The sequence below is a fragment of the Prinia subflava genome, chromosome 8 (assembly GCF_021018805.1).
Source record: "Prinia subflava isolate CZ2003 ecotype Zambia chromosome 8, Cam_Psub_1.2, whole genome shotgun sequence".
NCBI lineage: Eukaryota > Metazoa > Chordata > Aves > Passeriformes > Cisticolidae > Prinia > Prinia subflava.
In genome coordinates, this window is record NC_086254.1 from 25,588,095 (window position 1) to 25,605,629 (window position 17,535).

Consider the following 17,535-nt stretch of genomic DNA (forward strand, 5'->3'; position numbering starts at 1 on the left):
GAGATCCTTTTTTGACAGCAAAAACCAATAGATGGCATCAAGAGGGCAGCAAAAGAATGACAGTGTCACACTCCTGAGTGAGTGGAGATTTTTTCTCCAGTGAAGATTCAGAGATCTTTGCCAATAACAATTTATTATCTCCATTCACACGAGGAAAAAGAAGAGGAAGTTCAGCATGTTGAGCGTTCAGTCTCTACAGTAAAGGCAGCAGAACTATGTGGCCCCTTCCTGAGATTGCTGGCAAAGCCAAAAAGTAAACCAGAGATCTTTATTCCCTTTGACATTTAGCCAGTGATCACACATTTCACACAAAGGCCATACTTACTTTTTTAGCATTGGAAGAAATTGTGTTTGCCATTAGCCCTTCTAGGTAACTGCTGAGACTGACTCCTTTTACAGATATTATTGCTTCTTGTGTCAGAACGGTTCTGAAACAGAAAGCAGGGAACTGAATTACTCTGAGTAGTTCAAAAAAGAAACTCCCTCCTCCCCTACAAGTACACTCCCTCACCAGCTTTGCTGTATAACACAGAACTTCTTAAACACTTCTTTAGCCCCCTGAACACAACCCACTTCCACACTGTGTAACTGAATTATGCTCTTAATTAGAAAATAAAGTCCAAGAGTGCCTGCCAAGCCCAAGTCTCCCTTTGTGGCTCTCAGCCATTTCCATCTTTAGCATCAGGATGTTAATAGTGGAAACAGCAGATCTGGAGTTCCAGTATACTGGAAAAACAGTATTAAAACATCTCCTTCAACAATAGGGATTGAACATTTCTGACTGCCATGACAGAAAAAAATTCCAGTGTTTAGAATTCCTAGAATGACCCTTCACAATTATCACCAATTCCAGCAGTATAGATTCACTAAGATCTAAGTTGCCTTAAAAAGCCCGAGCCAAAACACAAACCTCCAAAATCAGAGGCTAAAGGGACATAATTGTGCTTTCTAGTGCAGATCTGTGCTCAGGCTGACAAACAGATCAGGAACAAGGAGCTGGAAATTGCAGATACTCAGTTACAGAGAGATCACCCTGAACTGGACTGGACTCCAGCACAGCATGACCCAAAGTCTCGCAGTGACTCTGCAGAACCAGTGTCACTGCAGAAGTGACAGTCCATTTAATCCCATTTTAGACAATTTACTGTAACAGAGGCCATGTAAACCTCATCTTCTGATCAAGGGAAACCATGGACATTTTCAAAGCAAAACCCAGCAGTTGTGGGCAGTCTGCGAGCAGGGAGGTACTCACTTGTGTGGTTCATGAGGGTGTGGTTTATAGACGAGCCTCTCATCTACAGACACCAGGTTTGTAAATGAAATCTGTAGAACACAGGACAAGATTACCCCTTGATACAGATAACAGAGTACTACAGAGAGCAAAATGTTACATGATTAGGAAACAGTCACAGCCTACATACGACAAGAGGCTTTAAAATATTTGTTCCTAACACCACCCCCATCCCCAAAACTCCTCCTGCTCATTAATATGTTCACAGCTTCAACAGTGACATGTTCCAAGAGCCAAGTGGCTCCTTCCTGAAAAACAGAACTGATCAACTATAGCCACATTACTCAAACCTTTAACTTGTATTGCTCTAATGCAATTTTCAAGTTATTTTCAAGCTGATTTTGCTTTTCATATGTACAAGGTGCTGTTATACTCTGTGATCCATGTCAGTGGCACAAACACAACTACTTACATTACAGGATTTAAGCTCCATTGTTTTTTTCACAGGGTCAACAACAGAGTGCTCCTGCACATAGGTCCTTGTCCTGCAGGTGCCAATGAGCTGGGGACAGGCAAACAGAGATGGGATCAGTTCCACGAACCCACTGCAGTGCTTCAAGCCTTTAAATGCACAGTGGTTACTGCATTAAACGGACACCAACAGAACACAATCAGCATTTAGCTTAAAGCTATTCATTGAGGTAGATCTCATTTTCCAAATGGAAGCAGTCTGAGATCCAGGCAGCTTTTGGCTATCGAGTCACTGTGTGCTGCTGTTAGGCTTTCCCAATACATAAATGCTTAAACCATTTAGCTTTTAAACCATTAAAGTTACGAAATGACACCCAAGTATGCCAACAGCTGTCTCGGGAGCTTCCCGTCCCCGCGGCGTCGCTTTCCCGGCCGTGGCCCAGCACGCACCGATTTGACAATGGCCGGGATGCCCCACTCGGTGCTGAGGAGCCGGTGGCTGTGCAGCTTCCCGCTGGGGTCCACGTGTCTGGCCAGCACATCCACGCCCACCACGCTCGGGTTCATGGGGTTGGGGTATTTCCTCATGGCAGCGGTCATCACCGTTTCCCAGGGGTGACTGCCCAAACACAATCAAGACATTAAGTTGCACACCTCTGTCTTCAACAGGATTATATCTTTCCCTGAAAAAACCCTCTGTTTCGTTGACTGAGCAGTGCACATGAAAATACAACACACCTGATTAACTGGCTGTACTGAGCTCTATCTACTGGATAAGAATGTTCTCCCTGTGACACCATGCTGAAAGACTGCACTTTATCCAGATTTTCGTAATACTTACGTTATTTATTAATTACTTCTACTTCCCTCTAACGAGTCCTCCCTTCAGATTATTTTGAACACAGCTGTTCTAAGCCCCGGCACCACGCAGGGCCTCACCGCGTTCCGGGCAGCGCTGCCCCGGGAGGGCGAGGGCAGCACAAGGTCGCTGCCCGGCCCCGCACAGGAACAGCCCCTGCCGGGCCCCGCAGCCCGTGACCCCGCCCGGCAAGGACGCCCGAGGCCGAGGCCGCGGCCGCCGGAGCGGGGCTGCGGCGCGGAGCTCCTGGGGCGGCCCTGGCGCTGCGCCCGCAGCCCCCGGCCCGCCGGAGGAGGCTCCCGGGCCCGGGCCGGCCCCACCGCCGCGCACGGCACCTACTCGAACACGTGCTCCGAGGTCCAGATCCTCATGGCTGCGGGCCCGGCCCGGCCGCGCTCCGGGGCCGCCGCCGCTGCCGCCGCTCGGCTCCGCGGGCCCGGCTCCGCCGCCGGCAGCGCGCGCCTGCGCGGGCAGCACCCACCAATCGCCGCGCGGCGCCGCGCTGACGTCACGGGGCGCGTTCCGCGTGCGCGGGCCGTGCCCGGCCGGGGACATTCGGGGTGAGGCCGGGGCGTGACCCCCGGGCCGGGCCGGGCCGGGCGCGAAGGGCGCGCCCGGGGCTGGCACCGCCGGCTCCGCCGCCCGTCCCGCAAACAGGGCGGGTGCGGTGTGTGAGCCGCGCTCCGGCCCGGCCGGGGCTCGCACGGCCAGCCCGGCCCTGCCGCCCCTCGCCGCCTCCTCCGAGCGCGGCCGGGCCGGGGCTGCTTGTGCACTATGACGTCAGCGCGGCCCTCGGTGGCCGGTGACGTCACAGCGCCGTTACCGCGGTGTGCCGGCAGGGGGCGCGCGCGGGTGTGACGTCACGCGGTGCGGGGTTTTGTAAGAGGTTTCGTAAGGGTTTCATAACCCGCAGCGCTGCCAGGGCCCGGGCCGCATCCTCGGCACGGAGCAGCCCCAGTGACGGCTTTCATAAAGGAGCGGGCGCGGCACCAAACACCCAAACGCGCTCCTTGGCGCGCCGTCAGGCACTGCCGCACTGCTCGGCAGCGCTGGAAAGCGCCGTGGGGTCAGCGCAGACGGGGCTCTCCTCACACAGCAGGGCAGCGCTTCATGCGCACCCGGAGGGAGTGACCTCTGTGCCCCCCTAAGCGCACAGGAATAGCCTCAGTGGAAAAGCACGGCAGGGAAACTTCCCAGAACAGATTGTATCGCTCAGTGACATCGCTGGCACCCGCCTGCCTGCCAGACATCCCAGCCCGCCTGGCACTGAACACCCCCTGGGCATCCCGAACACCAAATCCAGCAGCTCTGTTACAGAAAGGCTACTGTTTAATGATAAATACCAGGTTCAGCCAGTAGCAAATACTTAAATGAGAGGTGTTAAGAGAATAATTTTTTTGCTGGGCATACCTGTGTTGATCCTATTTTCCCTGACTCTTTCACCTCATGGACCATTCCTAACACACTGCTGGTCTGTCAGAGTTATTGTGGGGAGATTGTGAGCCAGCTCTAAATCCACTGTAGCCTGGATCCACTGTAGCCACTAGCCAATACCCACTGAGTGATTTTTGCACCTGGAGAATTTTGCAAAGGATGTTAAAAGTGCACAGCATTTCGAGAGGTCAGTGTGACACACCGTTGTGGAGGGTGGTGACCCTTAAACAGGCAGGGACAGTGCAGCAGACACCCATCCCTTATCCATCAGGCTGCCTGTAGCCTCTCATCAGGTTTGTTTTTCTGTAAAAGAAATGTTATCTATTGAAAGCAAAGCAAAATGTCATCTCCAAGAAGGGAGCATGCCAACATATGGCACAGATTAGGAGCTAGATTTCAGCAGTTCTTGCTCACATAATCTTCAGGCTATTTTAACAAGATTTGTTAAAGTAGGTTTCTATATCTGAGTGATATCAAGTGTGGAACTACTTATAAACCTGCCTTGTAAGAGAAGTAACACAATTATAAATAATATAGCCAGACTTTAGGAAAATAAAGTGTGCATTTGTAACTGCAGAATAAAAAGTGGCACATCCTAAACATAAGAATTATTTACATATATTATAATACTGTAAAATCCAATATCTTTGCCCCTATATATTGTCAATATCTGTCTAATAACTGAAACAAAAGAAAACATTCTGTCAGTTGAGTTTGCCCAGTTCTAGACAGAAAATGATCACGGACGATGATGATGGGCACTTACAAGAGAATATAAAAACCTGTGAAAACCCATGATGAAATTCCTTATTCCATATGTGTCTGTCAGGGGCTCTTTGCTCACCACTGCTAAATGCAACTGATGCCTGGAATGAGCCTTGTGATTCTGTTTCACATTTTGGCAGAGCAATCCCCTTGGCATGGCTAAGAAATACTGGAAATTGCCCTAGGAATTCTGTGGGAAAGTGCTCTGGGGTCCCAAATAATTTATCTGCTCAATGAGGCATGAAGATTTTGTAGTACCAGACCTGTATTTGCCAGAAGGGAGGTGTGACTTGTCCCCTTTAAGCAGCCTGATCGAAACCCCATAATTTTGACCAAAAAGCATAAATATCAAGAAATAACTCACAACCCCAAAGTCTCTTTATCTCCAGCATTATATCCAGATCATACCTGCTCTCCATAGTGGGTGCCAAAACCCAAGACTGTCAAACCCAATCAGGTCTGAACTACTATGTAAAAATACAGGTATTGTGTTTCTGTTAGGAAAGCAAACTCCACCCTGGTTCAGAGCCCTGCTCCAGACATCAACCAGCCCACTCTGCAGCACGAAATGTCACAGAATTCCACCCTGAAAAGGGTTTGGTGACAATGGCAGTGACTCAAGCTGCACTTCTGAGGGAGATGAATGCAAGCCTGAAGTGCTTTGTGGGTCAGAACTGAACTGTGCAGAGGTGACACTGCAGGGGACTGATACAGAGAGGGGAAAGTTCTGTACTCACCTGCTGTACTCCCTGTCACGGCTCTGGTTCCTTCCCCGCTGCAGGTGTCACAACTCTGCACTTTTCACAAGACAGCTGAGGTGTTTACTGTTTCTTACACTTCAGAAAATTGGGTTTTGTGGTGTATTTCTCCCCTGTCATATTCTGAAATATGGCTAGGCTGCAGTAACACTGCACAAATTCCTTGATCTGGAATCCAAATTTTATTTGTGTGAAATATTGGTATTCAGAGGCAATATTAATGAAAACCATTCAAAGGTCTTGCTCTTTTCTTGAGCTGGAACAACAAATTCCCCCTCCCTCTGTCAGTTTGGCAGTTGTAATGATAGAAAATTGTCAGTGTTTTCCAGACATACCTCTTCAGTGACTTCCATTATACAATTCTTCATGGCTGCTCATCTATAAACACTCTTTCATCAGCTCTTAATTCAGTATCTGAGCCTCCTCATGCTTGGCTGTATTTTCCTGAATGTACTTCTTAAAGAAAACTTTGTTGGACAGCAAAGCTCCTTTTCAGTGCTTCCAGGATTGGCTCATTACTAATGCCTGGCAAGTCATAATGCATCCCTGTATGACAAGGTCACATCAAATGGTGCTTTTAATAAAAAATGCCTTTATTGACAGAAAACACACTGATACCTCAGTGGAGGATGGTACCAACTCCTCCAGCTTTGCCCAGACTTTAACAGGAATTTGGATCCTTCTAGATTTCTGATTAATATCTAAAGAAGACACCGATGGAGAAATGCCACCACTACAGAACGTTCTGGAAAAGTAGTGATAGGCACAAATGAGTTTTCATGATGAGACATTTATTAGGTCAGAACAGAGCTGTAGCAGGGATTACATTCACATGCGTTGGTGCATCTCTTTTCCTATTCAGAGAAACATAAATGGAATAAAAATATTTCCTCAAAGCCCTTCACCTTCCTTCTTCAGAAGAGACATTGTCCCCAGTTCCTCATCCCTGAGGCCTGTAGCCCTCATTTGACCCAGGGCAGAGGAAAGGACCAGAATGCAGCAAAGACACCTGAGAGCTCCCCGAGGTCCACCTGAGAGCTCCCTGAGCTCCGTGACCCTCCCAGGCTCAGGCAGGGGAGCTGCACTGCCAGACTGCCCCTGTGCAGCTGCAGCTCTGCCAGGCTGTGTGAGCTGTGTGAGCTGTGTGAGCTGTGTGAGCTGTGTGAGCTGTGTGAGCTGGGTGAGCTGTGTGAGCTGTGTGAGCTGTGCCAGGCTGGGTGAGCTGGGTGAGCTGGGTGAGCTGTGTGAGCTGTGTGAGCTGTGTGAGCTGGGTGAGCTGTGTGAGCTGGGTGAGCTGTGTGAGCTGTGTGAGCTGTGCCAGGCTGTGTGAGCTGGGTGAGCTGTGTGAGCTGTGTGAGCTGTGCCAGGCTGGGTGAGCTGTGTGAGCTGTGTGAGCTGTGCCAGGCTGTGTGAGCTGGGTGAGCTGTGTGAGCTGTGTGAGCTGTGCCAGGCTGGGTGAGCTGGGTGAGCTGTGCCAGGCTGGGTGAGCTGTGTGAGCTGGGTGAGCTGTGTGAGCTGTGTGAGCTGTGCCAGGCTGTGTGAGCTGGGTGAGCTGTGTGAGCTGTGCCAGGCCGGGTGAGCTGGGTGAGCTGTGCCAGGCTGGGTGAGCTGGGTGAGCTGTGTGAGCTGGGTGAGCTGTGTGATCTGTGTGATCTGTGTGAGCTGTGTGAGCTGTGTGAGCTGTGTGAGCTGGGTGAGCTGGGTGAGCTGTGTGAGCTGGGTGAGCTGTGTGATCTGTGTGATCTGTGTGAGCTGTGTGAGCTGTGTGAGCTGTGTGAGCTGGGTGAGCTGTGTGAGCTGGGTGAGCTGTGTGATCTGTGTGATCTGTGTGAGCTGTGTGAGCTGTGTGAGCTGGGTGAGCTGTGTGATCTGTGTGATCTGTGTGAGCTGTGTGAGCTGTGTGATCTGTGTGAGCTGTGTGAGCTGTGTGAGCTGTGTGAGCTGTGTGAGCTGTGTGAGCTGTGTGAGCTGGGTGAGCTGGGTGAGCTGGGTGAGCTGGGTGAGCTGGGTGAGCTGGGTGAGCTGTGCCAGGCTGGGTGAGCTGTGTGAGCTGTGTGAGCTGTGTGAGCTGGGTGAGCTGGGTGAGCTGTGTGAGCTGGGTGAGCTGTGTGAGCTGTGTGAGCTGGGTGAGCTGTGTGAGCTGTGTGAGCTGGGTGAGCTGGGTGAGCTGTGTGAGCTGGGTGAGCTGGGTGAGCTGGGTGAGCTGTGTGAGCTGTGCCAGGCTGTGTGAGCTGTGCCAGGCTGGGTGAGCTGTGTGAGCTGTGTGAGCTGGGTGAGCTGTGTGAGCTGTGCCAGGCTGGGTGAGCTGTGTGAGCTGGGTGAGCTGTGTGAGCTGTGTGAGCTGGGTGAGCTGGGTGAGCTGTGTGAGCTGGGTGAGCTGGGTGAGCTGGGTGAGCTGTGTGAGCTGTGCCAGGCTGTGTGAGCTGTGCCAGGCTGGGTGAGCTGTGTGAGCTGTGTGAGCTGGGTGAGCTGTGTGAGCTGTGCCAGGCTGGGTGAGCTGTGTGAGCTGGGTGAGCTGGGTGAGCTGTGTGAGCTGGGTGAGCTGTGTGAGCTGTGCCAGGCTGGGTGAGCTGTGTGAGCTGGGTGAGCTGTGTGAGCTGTGTGAGCTGTGTGAGCTGTGTGAGCTGGGTGAGCTGGCCCTGGTGCCACCTCACACAGTTATTTCTGTGCTGGGGCTGCTGCTCGGGTTGTTTTGGGACAGCTCTTCACGTGGCCAGGGTGAGCAGTGTGAGGGAACAAGGCAGCCAAATTTCTGTTTGCACAGAGAGCTGTAAATGAAAGGGGAAGATGACAGGAAGGCCATGCCAGTGCTGCAGAGCAAGAACAACTGATCAGGGCTGATTTGGCCAAAGCCGTGCACCCCAAAACACCGTCTGGAACCAGCTTGGCTTGAGCCAGACCTGCAGCAGTTCTCTCAGTTCAGTGCATTTGTTCTTCGCCTGCTGACAAACACTGACCTGCTGTTTGTATCATGCAATTCAGTTCCACTCAATTATAACACAGAGCACTGTAAGACAACCAAATGCCTGCAATTGTTTCTGCACTTTATCAATTGACCAGGAAAGTTTTGTTTTCTATCCTGTAATATTTACTTCCTCCCTCAGTTTGAAGAAAAAGCAGCTTATAGAAATAGCCCAACAAATCCCCTTCGCTTAGTCCTTCATACTCCACCAGAAATAGCTGTCAAGTTGCCTAGGAAATACAAATAAAAAATTTTACAGATTATAATTTTCTATCCAGAGACTAATACCTATCACTCCTTAAGAAGAGATGAAATGCCAGTAACCGTATCAGCTTTCAGAGAAGAGCTGCAGGTGTTTATATAATCACTAAGAAATCAGTTTGAATGGATTCCTGCCTTCTGTGTGGAAAAACCACGAGAGTAGGGGCTGAATCACAGTGTTGTCTGTGTGTTCCACTCCCTATGTGTCCCTGTGAGAGCAGTGTTTTAGATTTCAATTTGCAGAAGTCCTCATGTGTGATGAAGCAGCTTTTCTCCCCTTGGCAGGTATTGGTCACCACAGTTACAATTACAGTGCACAACCCTGTGGGATGTGATTTCAGTAAAGCCAGCCCGGCGTCTCAGGTAACGGAGATGCCCAGATGGGAAAACCTGAGAACAATTCAGAGTGCAAATGTCCTGTTGTAAACCCCTGCACTCAGTGTCAGATAAGAGCCTTTGGTACTTCATGGGAGACATCATTCACAGAATGCAGCTGAGGAAGCTCCCAAAAGGGGGTGAGGGATAGCTTAAAAAAATTAAAGCAGTCCTTGGTTGGAGAGAGAATGACTTCTTCATCTAGACCATGGATTTGCTTTTTCTTGGAGAAGCTCTGAAAGGCAGGGTTGCAGTCAGAAGTGATATGGAAGAGTGGTATAGAAGGTGGTAAAGCTCCCATCAGATCCTTCATGGATCTCCCACGGTACCCACAGAGGGAAGGGCACACCCCAGAGAGCCCCTCCGCAAACTTGCAGGATATTCGGACTGAGCGTCACAGGATCAATTAGTAAAATCATTTAATATTCCACTCACATTTGGAGTCATTCTTAACGAGTGAAAAACAAAACATTAGTCATAAGATCTTCAGGAACCTGTGGCCACCTGATGTAGAAGGACAGCTTGGGATCTGAACTGCTAATTGGTGATACAGCTACACTGCTGCTACAACAGCTCAGTTTTAGCTGACTGGAGCTAAGAGCATCAAGGGGAGGCTGTGATTTTGTTACCATTTAATATCTGTCCCTTCCCCAAATAACCCTGCACACCTTGAACAACCCTGCCCAAATCCCATCAAATATCCTGCCCCCTCTCCCCGATAAATTCAAACCCAGACATTTTCTTTGCTTCACAACACAGAGTTTAAGTTAGGGCATATTAAAAATGTGCATTTTTAATAGAATGATCTGGGACAAACATTTGATCTTCAGATCCTTTTTATTCTTTTGCCATAAAATTTGCCAAGAGCCTCAGAGCTGCACACCTTCAGAGTGCTGTTGCCTCACATACCTTCCTTACCCAGCATGTGATCCATCTCCTGCAGTTGGGAAACACTCTGTCTAACACTGCCTACACTAACCAGGCTCTGGCACTGTTTATATAATTTGAATGCAAATAATTATTTTTCTTATCATCTTCCTCCCCCACCTGACAACATCCAAAGTGTAAACGCCCTGCACACAGGATCCCACCCAGCTGGCCCGAGCTGTTTCTGACACTCACTCTTCCACCTGCCCTCTGGGCTCCTTTGTTTTAACACACTCACATTGCCACAGAGAAATGATTTACCACCTTACACAGCTGTGCTTGGCTTTATGTTTGGCAGCAGAGGTCTTAAACAGGTAGTACACGGCCCTTAAATGGCTTTTGGCAAGGAATGATCTGGTTTCAATTTAAAAACCGACTCAGAATTTGTAACAAGGTAGGTGCTGTTTGATTCCTTTTGACTGTTTAATTTCGGTGGTGCCTTTTCCTTGACGTGCAGAGTTCAGGCAGTTGGATTATGGCTCTACAAACATCTTGTCTGTGTCAGGAGTGTGAGCAGTAGCTGCCAGCAGGTGTTAGACTGAGCCCAGGTCCACGGCTCGTGGATGAAGGGGACTGTCCTGTTGTCTGGGAAACAGTCTCTGAAACTCTGAGAATGTGACAGATCCCAGCCAGATAATGTTTGCTCTCCCAAGCATCACAAATGTGCATGTGATCAAGTAGGCAGATGATAATCACGTTATCACCCACAACTCATGAGCAAGCACAGTAACAGCACAATTAAAGACAAAACCACAAATTTTAAAGCACTTTGAAAATGCTGATGATTTTGTGTTGTTTGGAGATAATCATGTTTCTCCCCCAGTGATCCTTGCGTAATTCAAAGGATGGCAACAGTTCTTACAAAAACACTGTGTTCTCAAACATTTGTTGGGTGCAACTTAGAGTACACAGCCTGAAGAAGCAGTAATGGGAGGTCATGGTCAGAATTATGTATTAAATCACAAACATAACTCATGGTCTTCAGAACTTGATCCTGTGTCCAAAATTTTATCAAACTCTGTTTTAGAAATCTTGTGCTCCATCAGCTATCTTTGGACGTGGTTTAAAGAAACCACAACCTGGAAATAAAAGCTGTCATTTTGTTGTACACAAAGTACAGCATGGAAGTGGCCACTTAGTCATCAGTGCTGACATCTCAACTGTCACCAAGACAAAGATCAATTACAAACCAAACAGTCTGGAGGCACGTAGGCTTTGGTGTGCCCAAGGAAAGCCATTCAATCATTTTTCCTTCAAAGTTTTGTGGGCCAGGAAACAGGTGGATCCTGGATTTAAGAGTATTTCTGCTGTCCTTAGTGATGGGATTGTGTTTGTTACTTCTTTGCAGGGAGAGGATCCAGTCTCAGCAGTTGAGAACACAAGATCTCCTCTCTGGGCCTGCAGTGCTCAGATCTTTAATAGGAAAAGCAAATTAAGGCTCAGTCCCAGCCTCTCACCAGGGCCTGACAGTGGGAATTCCCAGCCCCAAGATGAGAAGAAATGTTGGTGTTTGGATGGGACTGAGAACTCACAGGGAAACAGCGAGAATGGAAGTCAAAAACTGCGCCTGAAAATGATCATTGTCCTTCTGGGGATGATGTGCTGTGACAGTTTTAAATTTTTAATATCTTATCTGGCCAGTGGTGGGTTTCTAATTGTAGCTTCACTGAAAATACTTTTCTTTTCCAAACAGCCTTCTGAGGGGTTCTCATGAGTTAATTTCATCCAACCTAAGGAATAAACTATAAAATAAAAAGAAATTAAAATACTAATCAAATAGGAGAGTTTAAGATGGAAGCATAATGCAAGGACCTTCCATGCAAATAAAGTAACAGAATACTCTTCATGCACAGTTGGGACAAAAGTATTTTCTTTCAGGGTATGCTCTAATAAACATATTATACTTCAAAGTAAGCAGACTCCATAAAATCTGCACTAATGTAAAAGTCATTAGATTCCTTTTAGGAAAAGTCAAAATCAAAGGCCATGGGATGGTGTGATCAAAACTGTCAAGGTCCAGTTTGCTGAAATGCCTGAATCTGCATTTCCTGTAACCACTGCCTGACACTCCAGGCCATGGGGGCCTTTTCATGCACTTAGCTGTGAAATATTACAGCACTTAAGGAAAGTGAGAGGAATATGTGGGAATACTTATAATCTTGGAAATCCTGCAAAAGAACTCCACTACATTCTGTCCTGATCCAAAGCCAAACACATTTAACAGGCCTGTACAAACCTGCTACACACAGACCAAGAAAATTTGAGTCAAACATATGCAACAACTTGAAGAGGATCTAAGAATTCAGTAAATATTACAAGGACATGTGAGCTGTTAAAAATCCATTTGGAGACCAGCCCTGGGTGTGTTGCACTTGTGAAGGACAGCAAGTGAAATCCTCACAGCCTGGACTCACACCTCGCACTCTTCTAGGCCTTCCACCACCCCCATTATTGTTAATTAGCACAGCTTCATTAGTGATGATTAATTAGAGAGCCCTTTGGGAAAAAACAGTTTTTCACCATTGCACTGCCTTGACTTAGTGTGCTGCTGAAACGAAGCTGTCTGCAACTTAGTGTTACAGCAATAATAAAAGGAATAAGCCATGTGTATAAATAAAAAAAAAAAGGAAAAGTTAAATTCCATGCACTGAGAAATCATCAAATTTATCCCAGTATGATTAAGTCAGCTTGGATTAATCCATCTCCTGAGGATGTGTAGATGTTCTCTGTTACATGAGTACAGAGTCCAAAATGTTAACAGACAGCTACAAACTGAAGTTAAAAATATTTTAAAAAGGAATAAGTAGTTTTAGCATTGACTACTCTTCTCACAAAACCATTTAAAATGCAATTTTTCATATCTAGGTCTTGCACAGTGTACATTAAAGCACTTTCTACCTAGCTGCCTCAATTTATTTTTTCTCTAAATTGAGTCACTTAGGAACCACTTTCAAGTTGCTGCACAGGTAAATAATATTTATATCCATTCTAGTGCACTGATTCGATAGGATATCCAGCAGGTTCATGATTAATAGGATGGCAAAAATGGAGTTTAAACTTCTTAGTGTCAATGGTTGGTTTTCATGCCCAGAAATAAGAGGAATTTTCATATACATTTCTACTGATGAAAAATTCTGAGTATCCAGGAGTTCTCTGAAATACACAAAATACTCTAAAGCAGTAATTATTAAAAATCAAGGTCTATAAAAGGCAAGATGAAGAGCACAGCTCTTCTTTTTAATCAAGATGTGCATTCTATGTGTCCTCAAAGCCAGAAGTTCCCAAATGTGCCGTGGGATGAGTAGCATAGGAACAGGAAAAGCAAATACTGTGTGACCAGCTGGACACTCGTGAGCAGACGGCCTCACACAGGGGTTGGTGCTGCCAGATCCATCAGCGAGGGGAGCAGCAAGGAGACCTCTAAGGAAAATGATGATATTAATAAAAAGCCTCTACAAAGCTTCATTAATCACAAAACTCAGAGACAACCTAGTATCAGCAACAGCTAAAACTTATTTAATTTGCTTACTCCAAAATCCATGTTTGGTCCATTTATAAATGTGTGTTTTAGGGTGTCACATATCTTAATCCTTGCTGATAAAAGAAGCTGTAAATATTTTAAAGGAAAAAGATAAATGATGATGATGTTGCTGAGGTATCACTGCATCCCTTTCAAGAGGGGAAGAGACTTGGGTTTCAAAACTGACACATTTCTGAGTAGCTTTTGTTCTCCTGCTTCCCTGAAGCTCAGTGGAGGTATTTGAATTATATTCAATATTTGAATTATATTCACAAATTCAGTATGTTTGGGTGATTTCTTTATACATTATAAAATGCTATTGTAATCAGAGATATTCAGATATTCAGTGTTAGGACATGTTCCCTTTACAAGCCATAATAACCAGTATTGTGTAGGAATAAAGAGACAGGATATAACCTTCCTAGGATGGTTTGGGTTGGAAAGGATTTTCTTGGTGTGGATGATTTTGGTTAAAGAAAAAAAAGATGAAGATAAGAAGTGTGAATTTACAGTCTTAAGTTGCAGTAACTACATAGAAAAATCTATGTGATTAGGCAGGAAGCTCTTCACAGCTGACTATTAAGCTGAACAACACCTTTTAGTTGTGTTCCTGATTTTCTGATGGTTTTATTCAAGAAAATACAAAATACTCATGCCCACAGAACTCTAGTGAAATATGTAAGTAGTAGAATCTCAGATGTTACAAATATGAAAATGTTGAGGAGATTTTCCAGGATCAGCTAAGGACTCAATTCCCAGGAAAAAATTAGTGGGAGTTGAGCTTCCAACTCACAAGTTAACTTTTCCAAAATCTGTCTGGAATGGCTTTCCTGAGACAAAGAAGGGTTCACCTGCAATTAAAATGTGAGAGGTCCCAGTTCAGTCATGAGAGCCACATTTTCTCCCTGTACCTTCTCATGTTTTGAATTTCATTTCTGTGCTGGCACATAGGATGGGTGTGTAAGGGAGTCCTTGCACAGAACACGACATCAGAATTTGCTTTCCTGAAGCAGTTTTGTTAATGGTTGTTGCGGAGGACAGACCCATCTTTTCCCCAAACCTTTGCTGATGGCAGGGATTAGGAGACATTGGTAATTATTGAAAGGGCAAGGTAATTCTAATGAATATTTTTTTTTCCATTGCTGTATTTTTAATTTTGAGAAGCCTTGAGGAGTTTATTAAATTGCCATGTACTTTGGGGACTTAGTTTTTATTAAAATGAATCCTGAAAGGATAATTTAGCAATGGATCACACAATCAGTGGAACACAGACATGAGTTGAGCTGTTCAGATGACTGTTTCCATAAGAGCATACAGCTACAGCAGGTCCTCAGAGACACAGGATACTGTTTCTATGGTAATAGAATGTCTGAGCCTCGGGGCTGCACAGAAATCATCATGAAAAATAGGAACTAATATTTTAGATTAAAGAGGCTTCCTTGTTCACACTTATTTGTGTTTAGCCACTTGTCACCTTTTTGCTATGCCTAGATTTTAGGTTGGTGACTCTCTTGAGCTTGTTTTTATAAAACAATAGGTGGTATCTGGACATTCTTTCTGTCCTCTTACAGCTTTTAATTTTATTCCAGTTCCAGTGTGGCACTGCTGTGTGGCCCTGGCTGGGGCTCAGCACAAGGAGTGGTGACACTGCTGTTGTCACATCCATGCCGTGAATTCAGCTTCTTTCTGTCCTTGGCTGAGGGCAGGAGGGGCAGGAAGGAAAGGGTGGGGGTACAGAATTTGCACTTACGGTGCTTTGTGAACACCTCAAGCAATGGGAACAAGTAACTGAGAAGTGCCAGAAGGCAGCACAGGAACAATTTCAGGGTGGTAGGAGGGTGCATAGAGACACAGACAGTGTAGGAGTGTCGCTTTTTGTCTTAAAACATGAATTATGTCCCTGCTAAGTAATACCAGTTGTTAACAATGCTGGTACTCTCAATTCTTTGTGCTTTTCCCATGTTCCTGCATTCTGAGTTGCCCAGATCCATGGCTGTAAATATTCCAGATTATTCTACTGGGGTCAAATCACAAAGGATCTGTAATGTGCTAATACCGAGCAGATTCACAACAGAACCTGTGCACTCCTTAGCTGGATACCATCAGAAATTGAAACTAATCCAAGTAAAGAGCATTACTATGACTATTTTCAGTAATTTCAGAGCCCCACGTATGGAGCCTTAGTCTGGCTGCAGTGTCTGGGTGCTGAAGACTTTTCTGAGCGTGTACCCAGCATTTCAGGACAAGGAGATAACACGGTAATAGCTGAAAAACTGCTGATACAATTTTGGTGTCTGCTTTTGAAAATCGGAGCCATTAATGGTGTCAATAAATTTGAAAAAGTCATGGTAATCCAATTACTGCTATTTTAAAACACTAAGGTTCCTTTGTAGCTATGGAAACAAAAATGCAGACATTAATGAGCAAGGGGAAAAAAACCCTGGTGTTTCCTTGACGACAGATAAAAGCAAAGCCCCATGAGACCCAAAGGAGAGAGGGACAGAAATACCTCTCACCATGACAGACAACTGAAATCCAAGTCCAGTGCAATAATAAACTTCACTCTGCCAGGAGTTCTCTTTCACATGACCACTCCCTGCTTTATCCTGCAGTTATTCATGTGTGAAGCACTCAGGGTAAGAACTGCAGCCTCAAAGCAAAGATGAGAACTGGAACCCTCGTGGGGCGCTCCTGGAACAGGTGAGTGTTGTGTGGAGCTCCTGGGGTGCTCCTGGGACAGGTGAGTGTTGTGTGGAGCTCCTGGAACAGGTGAGTGTTGTGTGGAGCTCCTGGAACAGGTGAGTGTTGTGTGGAGCTCCTGGGGCGCTCCTGGGACAGGTGAGTGTTGTGTGGAGCTCCTGGGGTGCTCCTGGGACAGGTGAGTGTTGTGTGGAGCTCCTGGGGTGCTCCTGGGACAGGTGAGTGTTGTGTGGAGCTCCTGGGGTGCTCCTGGGACAGGTGAGTGTTGTGTGGAGCTCCTGGGGTGCTCCTGGGACAGGTGAGTGTTGTGTGGAGCTCCTGGGGCGCTCCTGGGACAGGTGAGTGTTGTGTGGAGCTCCTGGGGTGCTCCTGGGACAGGTGAGTGTTGTGTGGAGCTCCTGGGGTGCTCCTGGAACAGGTGAGTGTTGTGTGGAGCGTGGCAGAGCCGCTCAGACCCCAGGGTGAGAGGCAAAGTGCCAGATCTGAGCCTGCCCTGGCACCCTGCGCTCTGGATGTGACTCATGTGCTCCACATGGGCACAGGGGACACCACCCTGGCATCCCCAGGGGTTGAAGAGCTCCTGTTCCCTGCAGTGCATCCTAAATTCAGTGTTCATATAAATATATATTTATATATAGCACCTCTTCTCCCCATGAAAATCTGTGTAACTGTAAGATAAAAGTATGACACGGATACAAGCAGTGTGCAACTGCAACTTGTTATCACTTGAAATTTAGCTGGCAGCTCTCACAAAATTCACAAAATGTTGTTTGTCAGAGGAACTCAACATTGTTCAAAGATAACGTAAGAGTGGAATTGGGACAGAGCAAAATAAGAAGACACCAGTCAGGTCACAGGGCTCTTTTTCAGTGGATACCATATAGCATATAGCATAATAGAATATTGATATGTAAAATGGTTAATAAAATAATAAACAGAAGAGTTAATTGGCAAGTTTCACCCAGGCATTTTGGAAGAGCTGAACTTCCAAAAAAGGTCTCATTTTACCTCTACCAGCTTATGGTATAAGTGAAGATCCCTTCAGAATGGGAAGGACAGTGTACCAATCGATTCAAAATCCTAAATTTTGGTATGTCAATGGCAATAAAGAGCTGGATACTGAGCTACAGGAGTGTAGAGTTTCCTTGACAACATGTTGGGAAAAAACACAACTACATAGAAACTTATGGGGGAAATAAAAATAAATACATGATTGAGTTGTCTGGATGGTGTGGACAGTGGGTTTACTGGTGACTGGTGCAGCCCTGGGGT

General features: G+C 46.6%; 1 protein-coding gene across 7 annotated transcripts in view; it reads right to left on the reverse strand.

The window, feature by feature from the left end:
- PRELID3B (PRELI domain containing 3B) overlaps positions 1 to 17,535 on the reverse strand; it is a 56,518-nt gene that overhangs the window by 2,390 nt on the left and 36,593 nt on the right. For 5 of the 7 annotated variants that reach the window (XM_063404252.1, XM_063404254.1, XM_063404253.1 and 2 more), the window contains 4 exons: positions 2,153 to 2,321; positions 1,704 to 1,793; positions 1,253 to 1,323; positions 326 to 428 (listed from right to left, as the gene is read on the reverse strand). In XM_063404252.1, the coding sequence (XP_063260322.1) occupies positions 326 to 428; positions 1,253 to 1,323; positions 1,704 to 1,793; positions 2,153 to 2,321 (433 nt within the window). Of the gene's footprint in view, positions 1 to 325; positions 429 to 1,252; positions 1,324 to 1,703; positions 1,794 to 2,152; positions 2,322 to 2,543; positions 2,737 to 2,900; positions 3,060 to 17,535 lie in introns of those variants that run through there. The other 2 variants (XM_063404257.1, XM_063404259.1) reach the window with 2 other exon arrangements.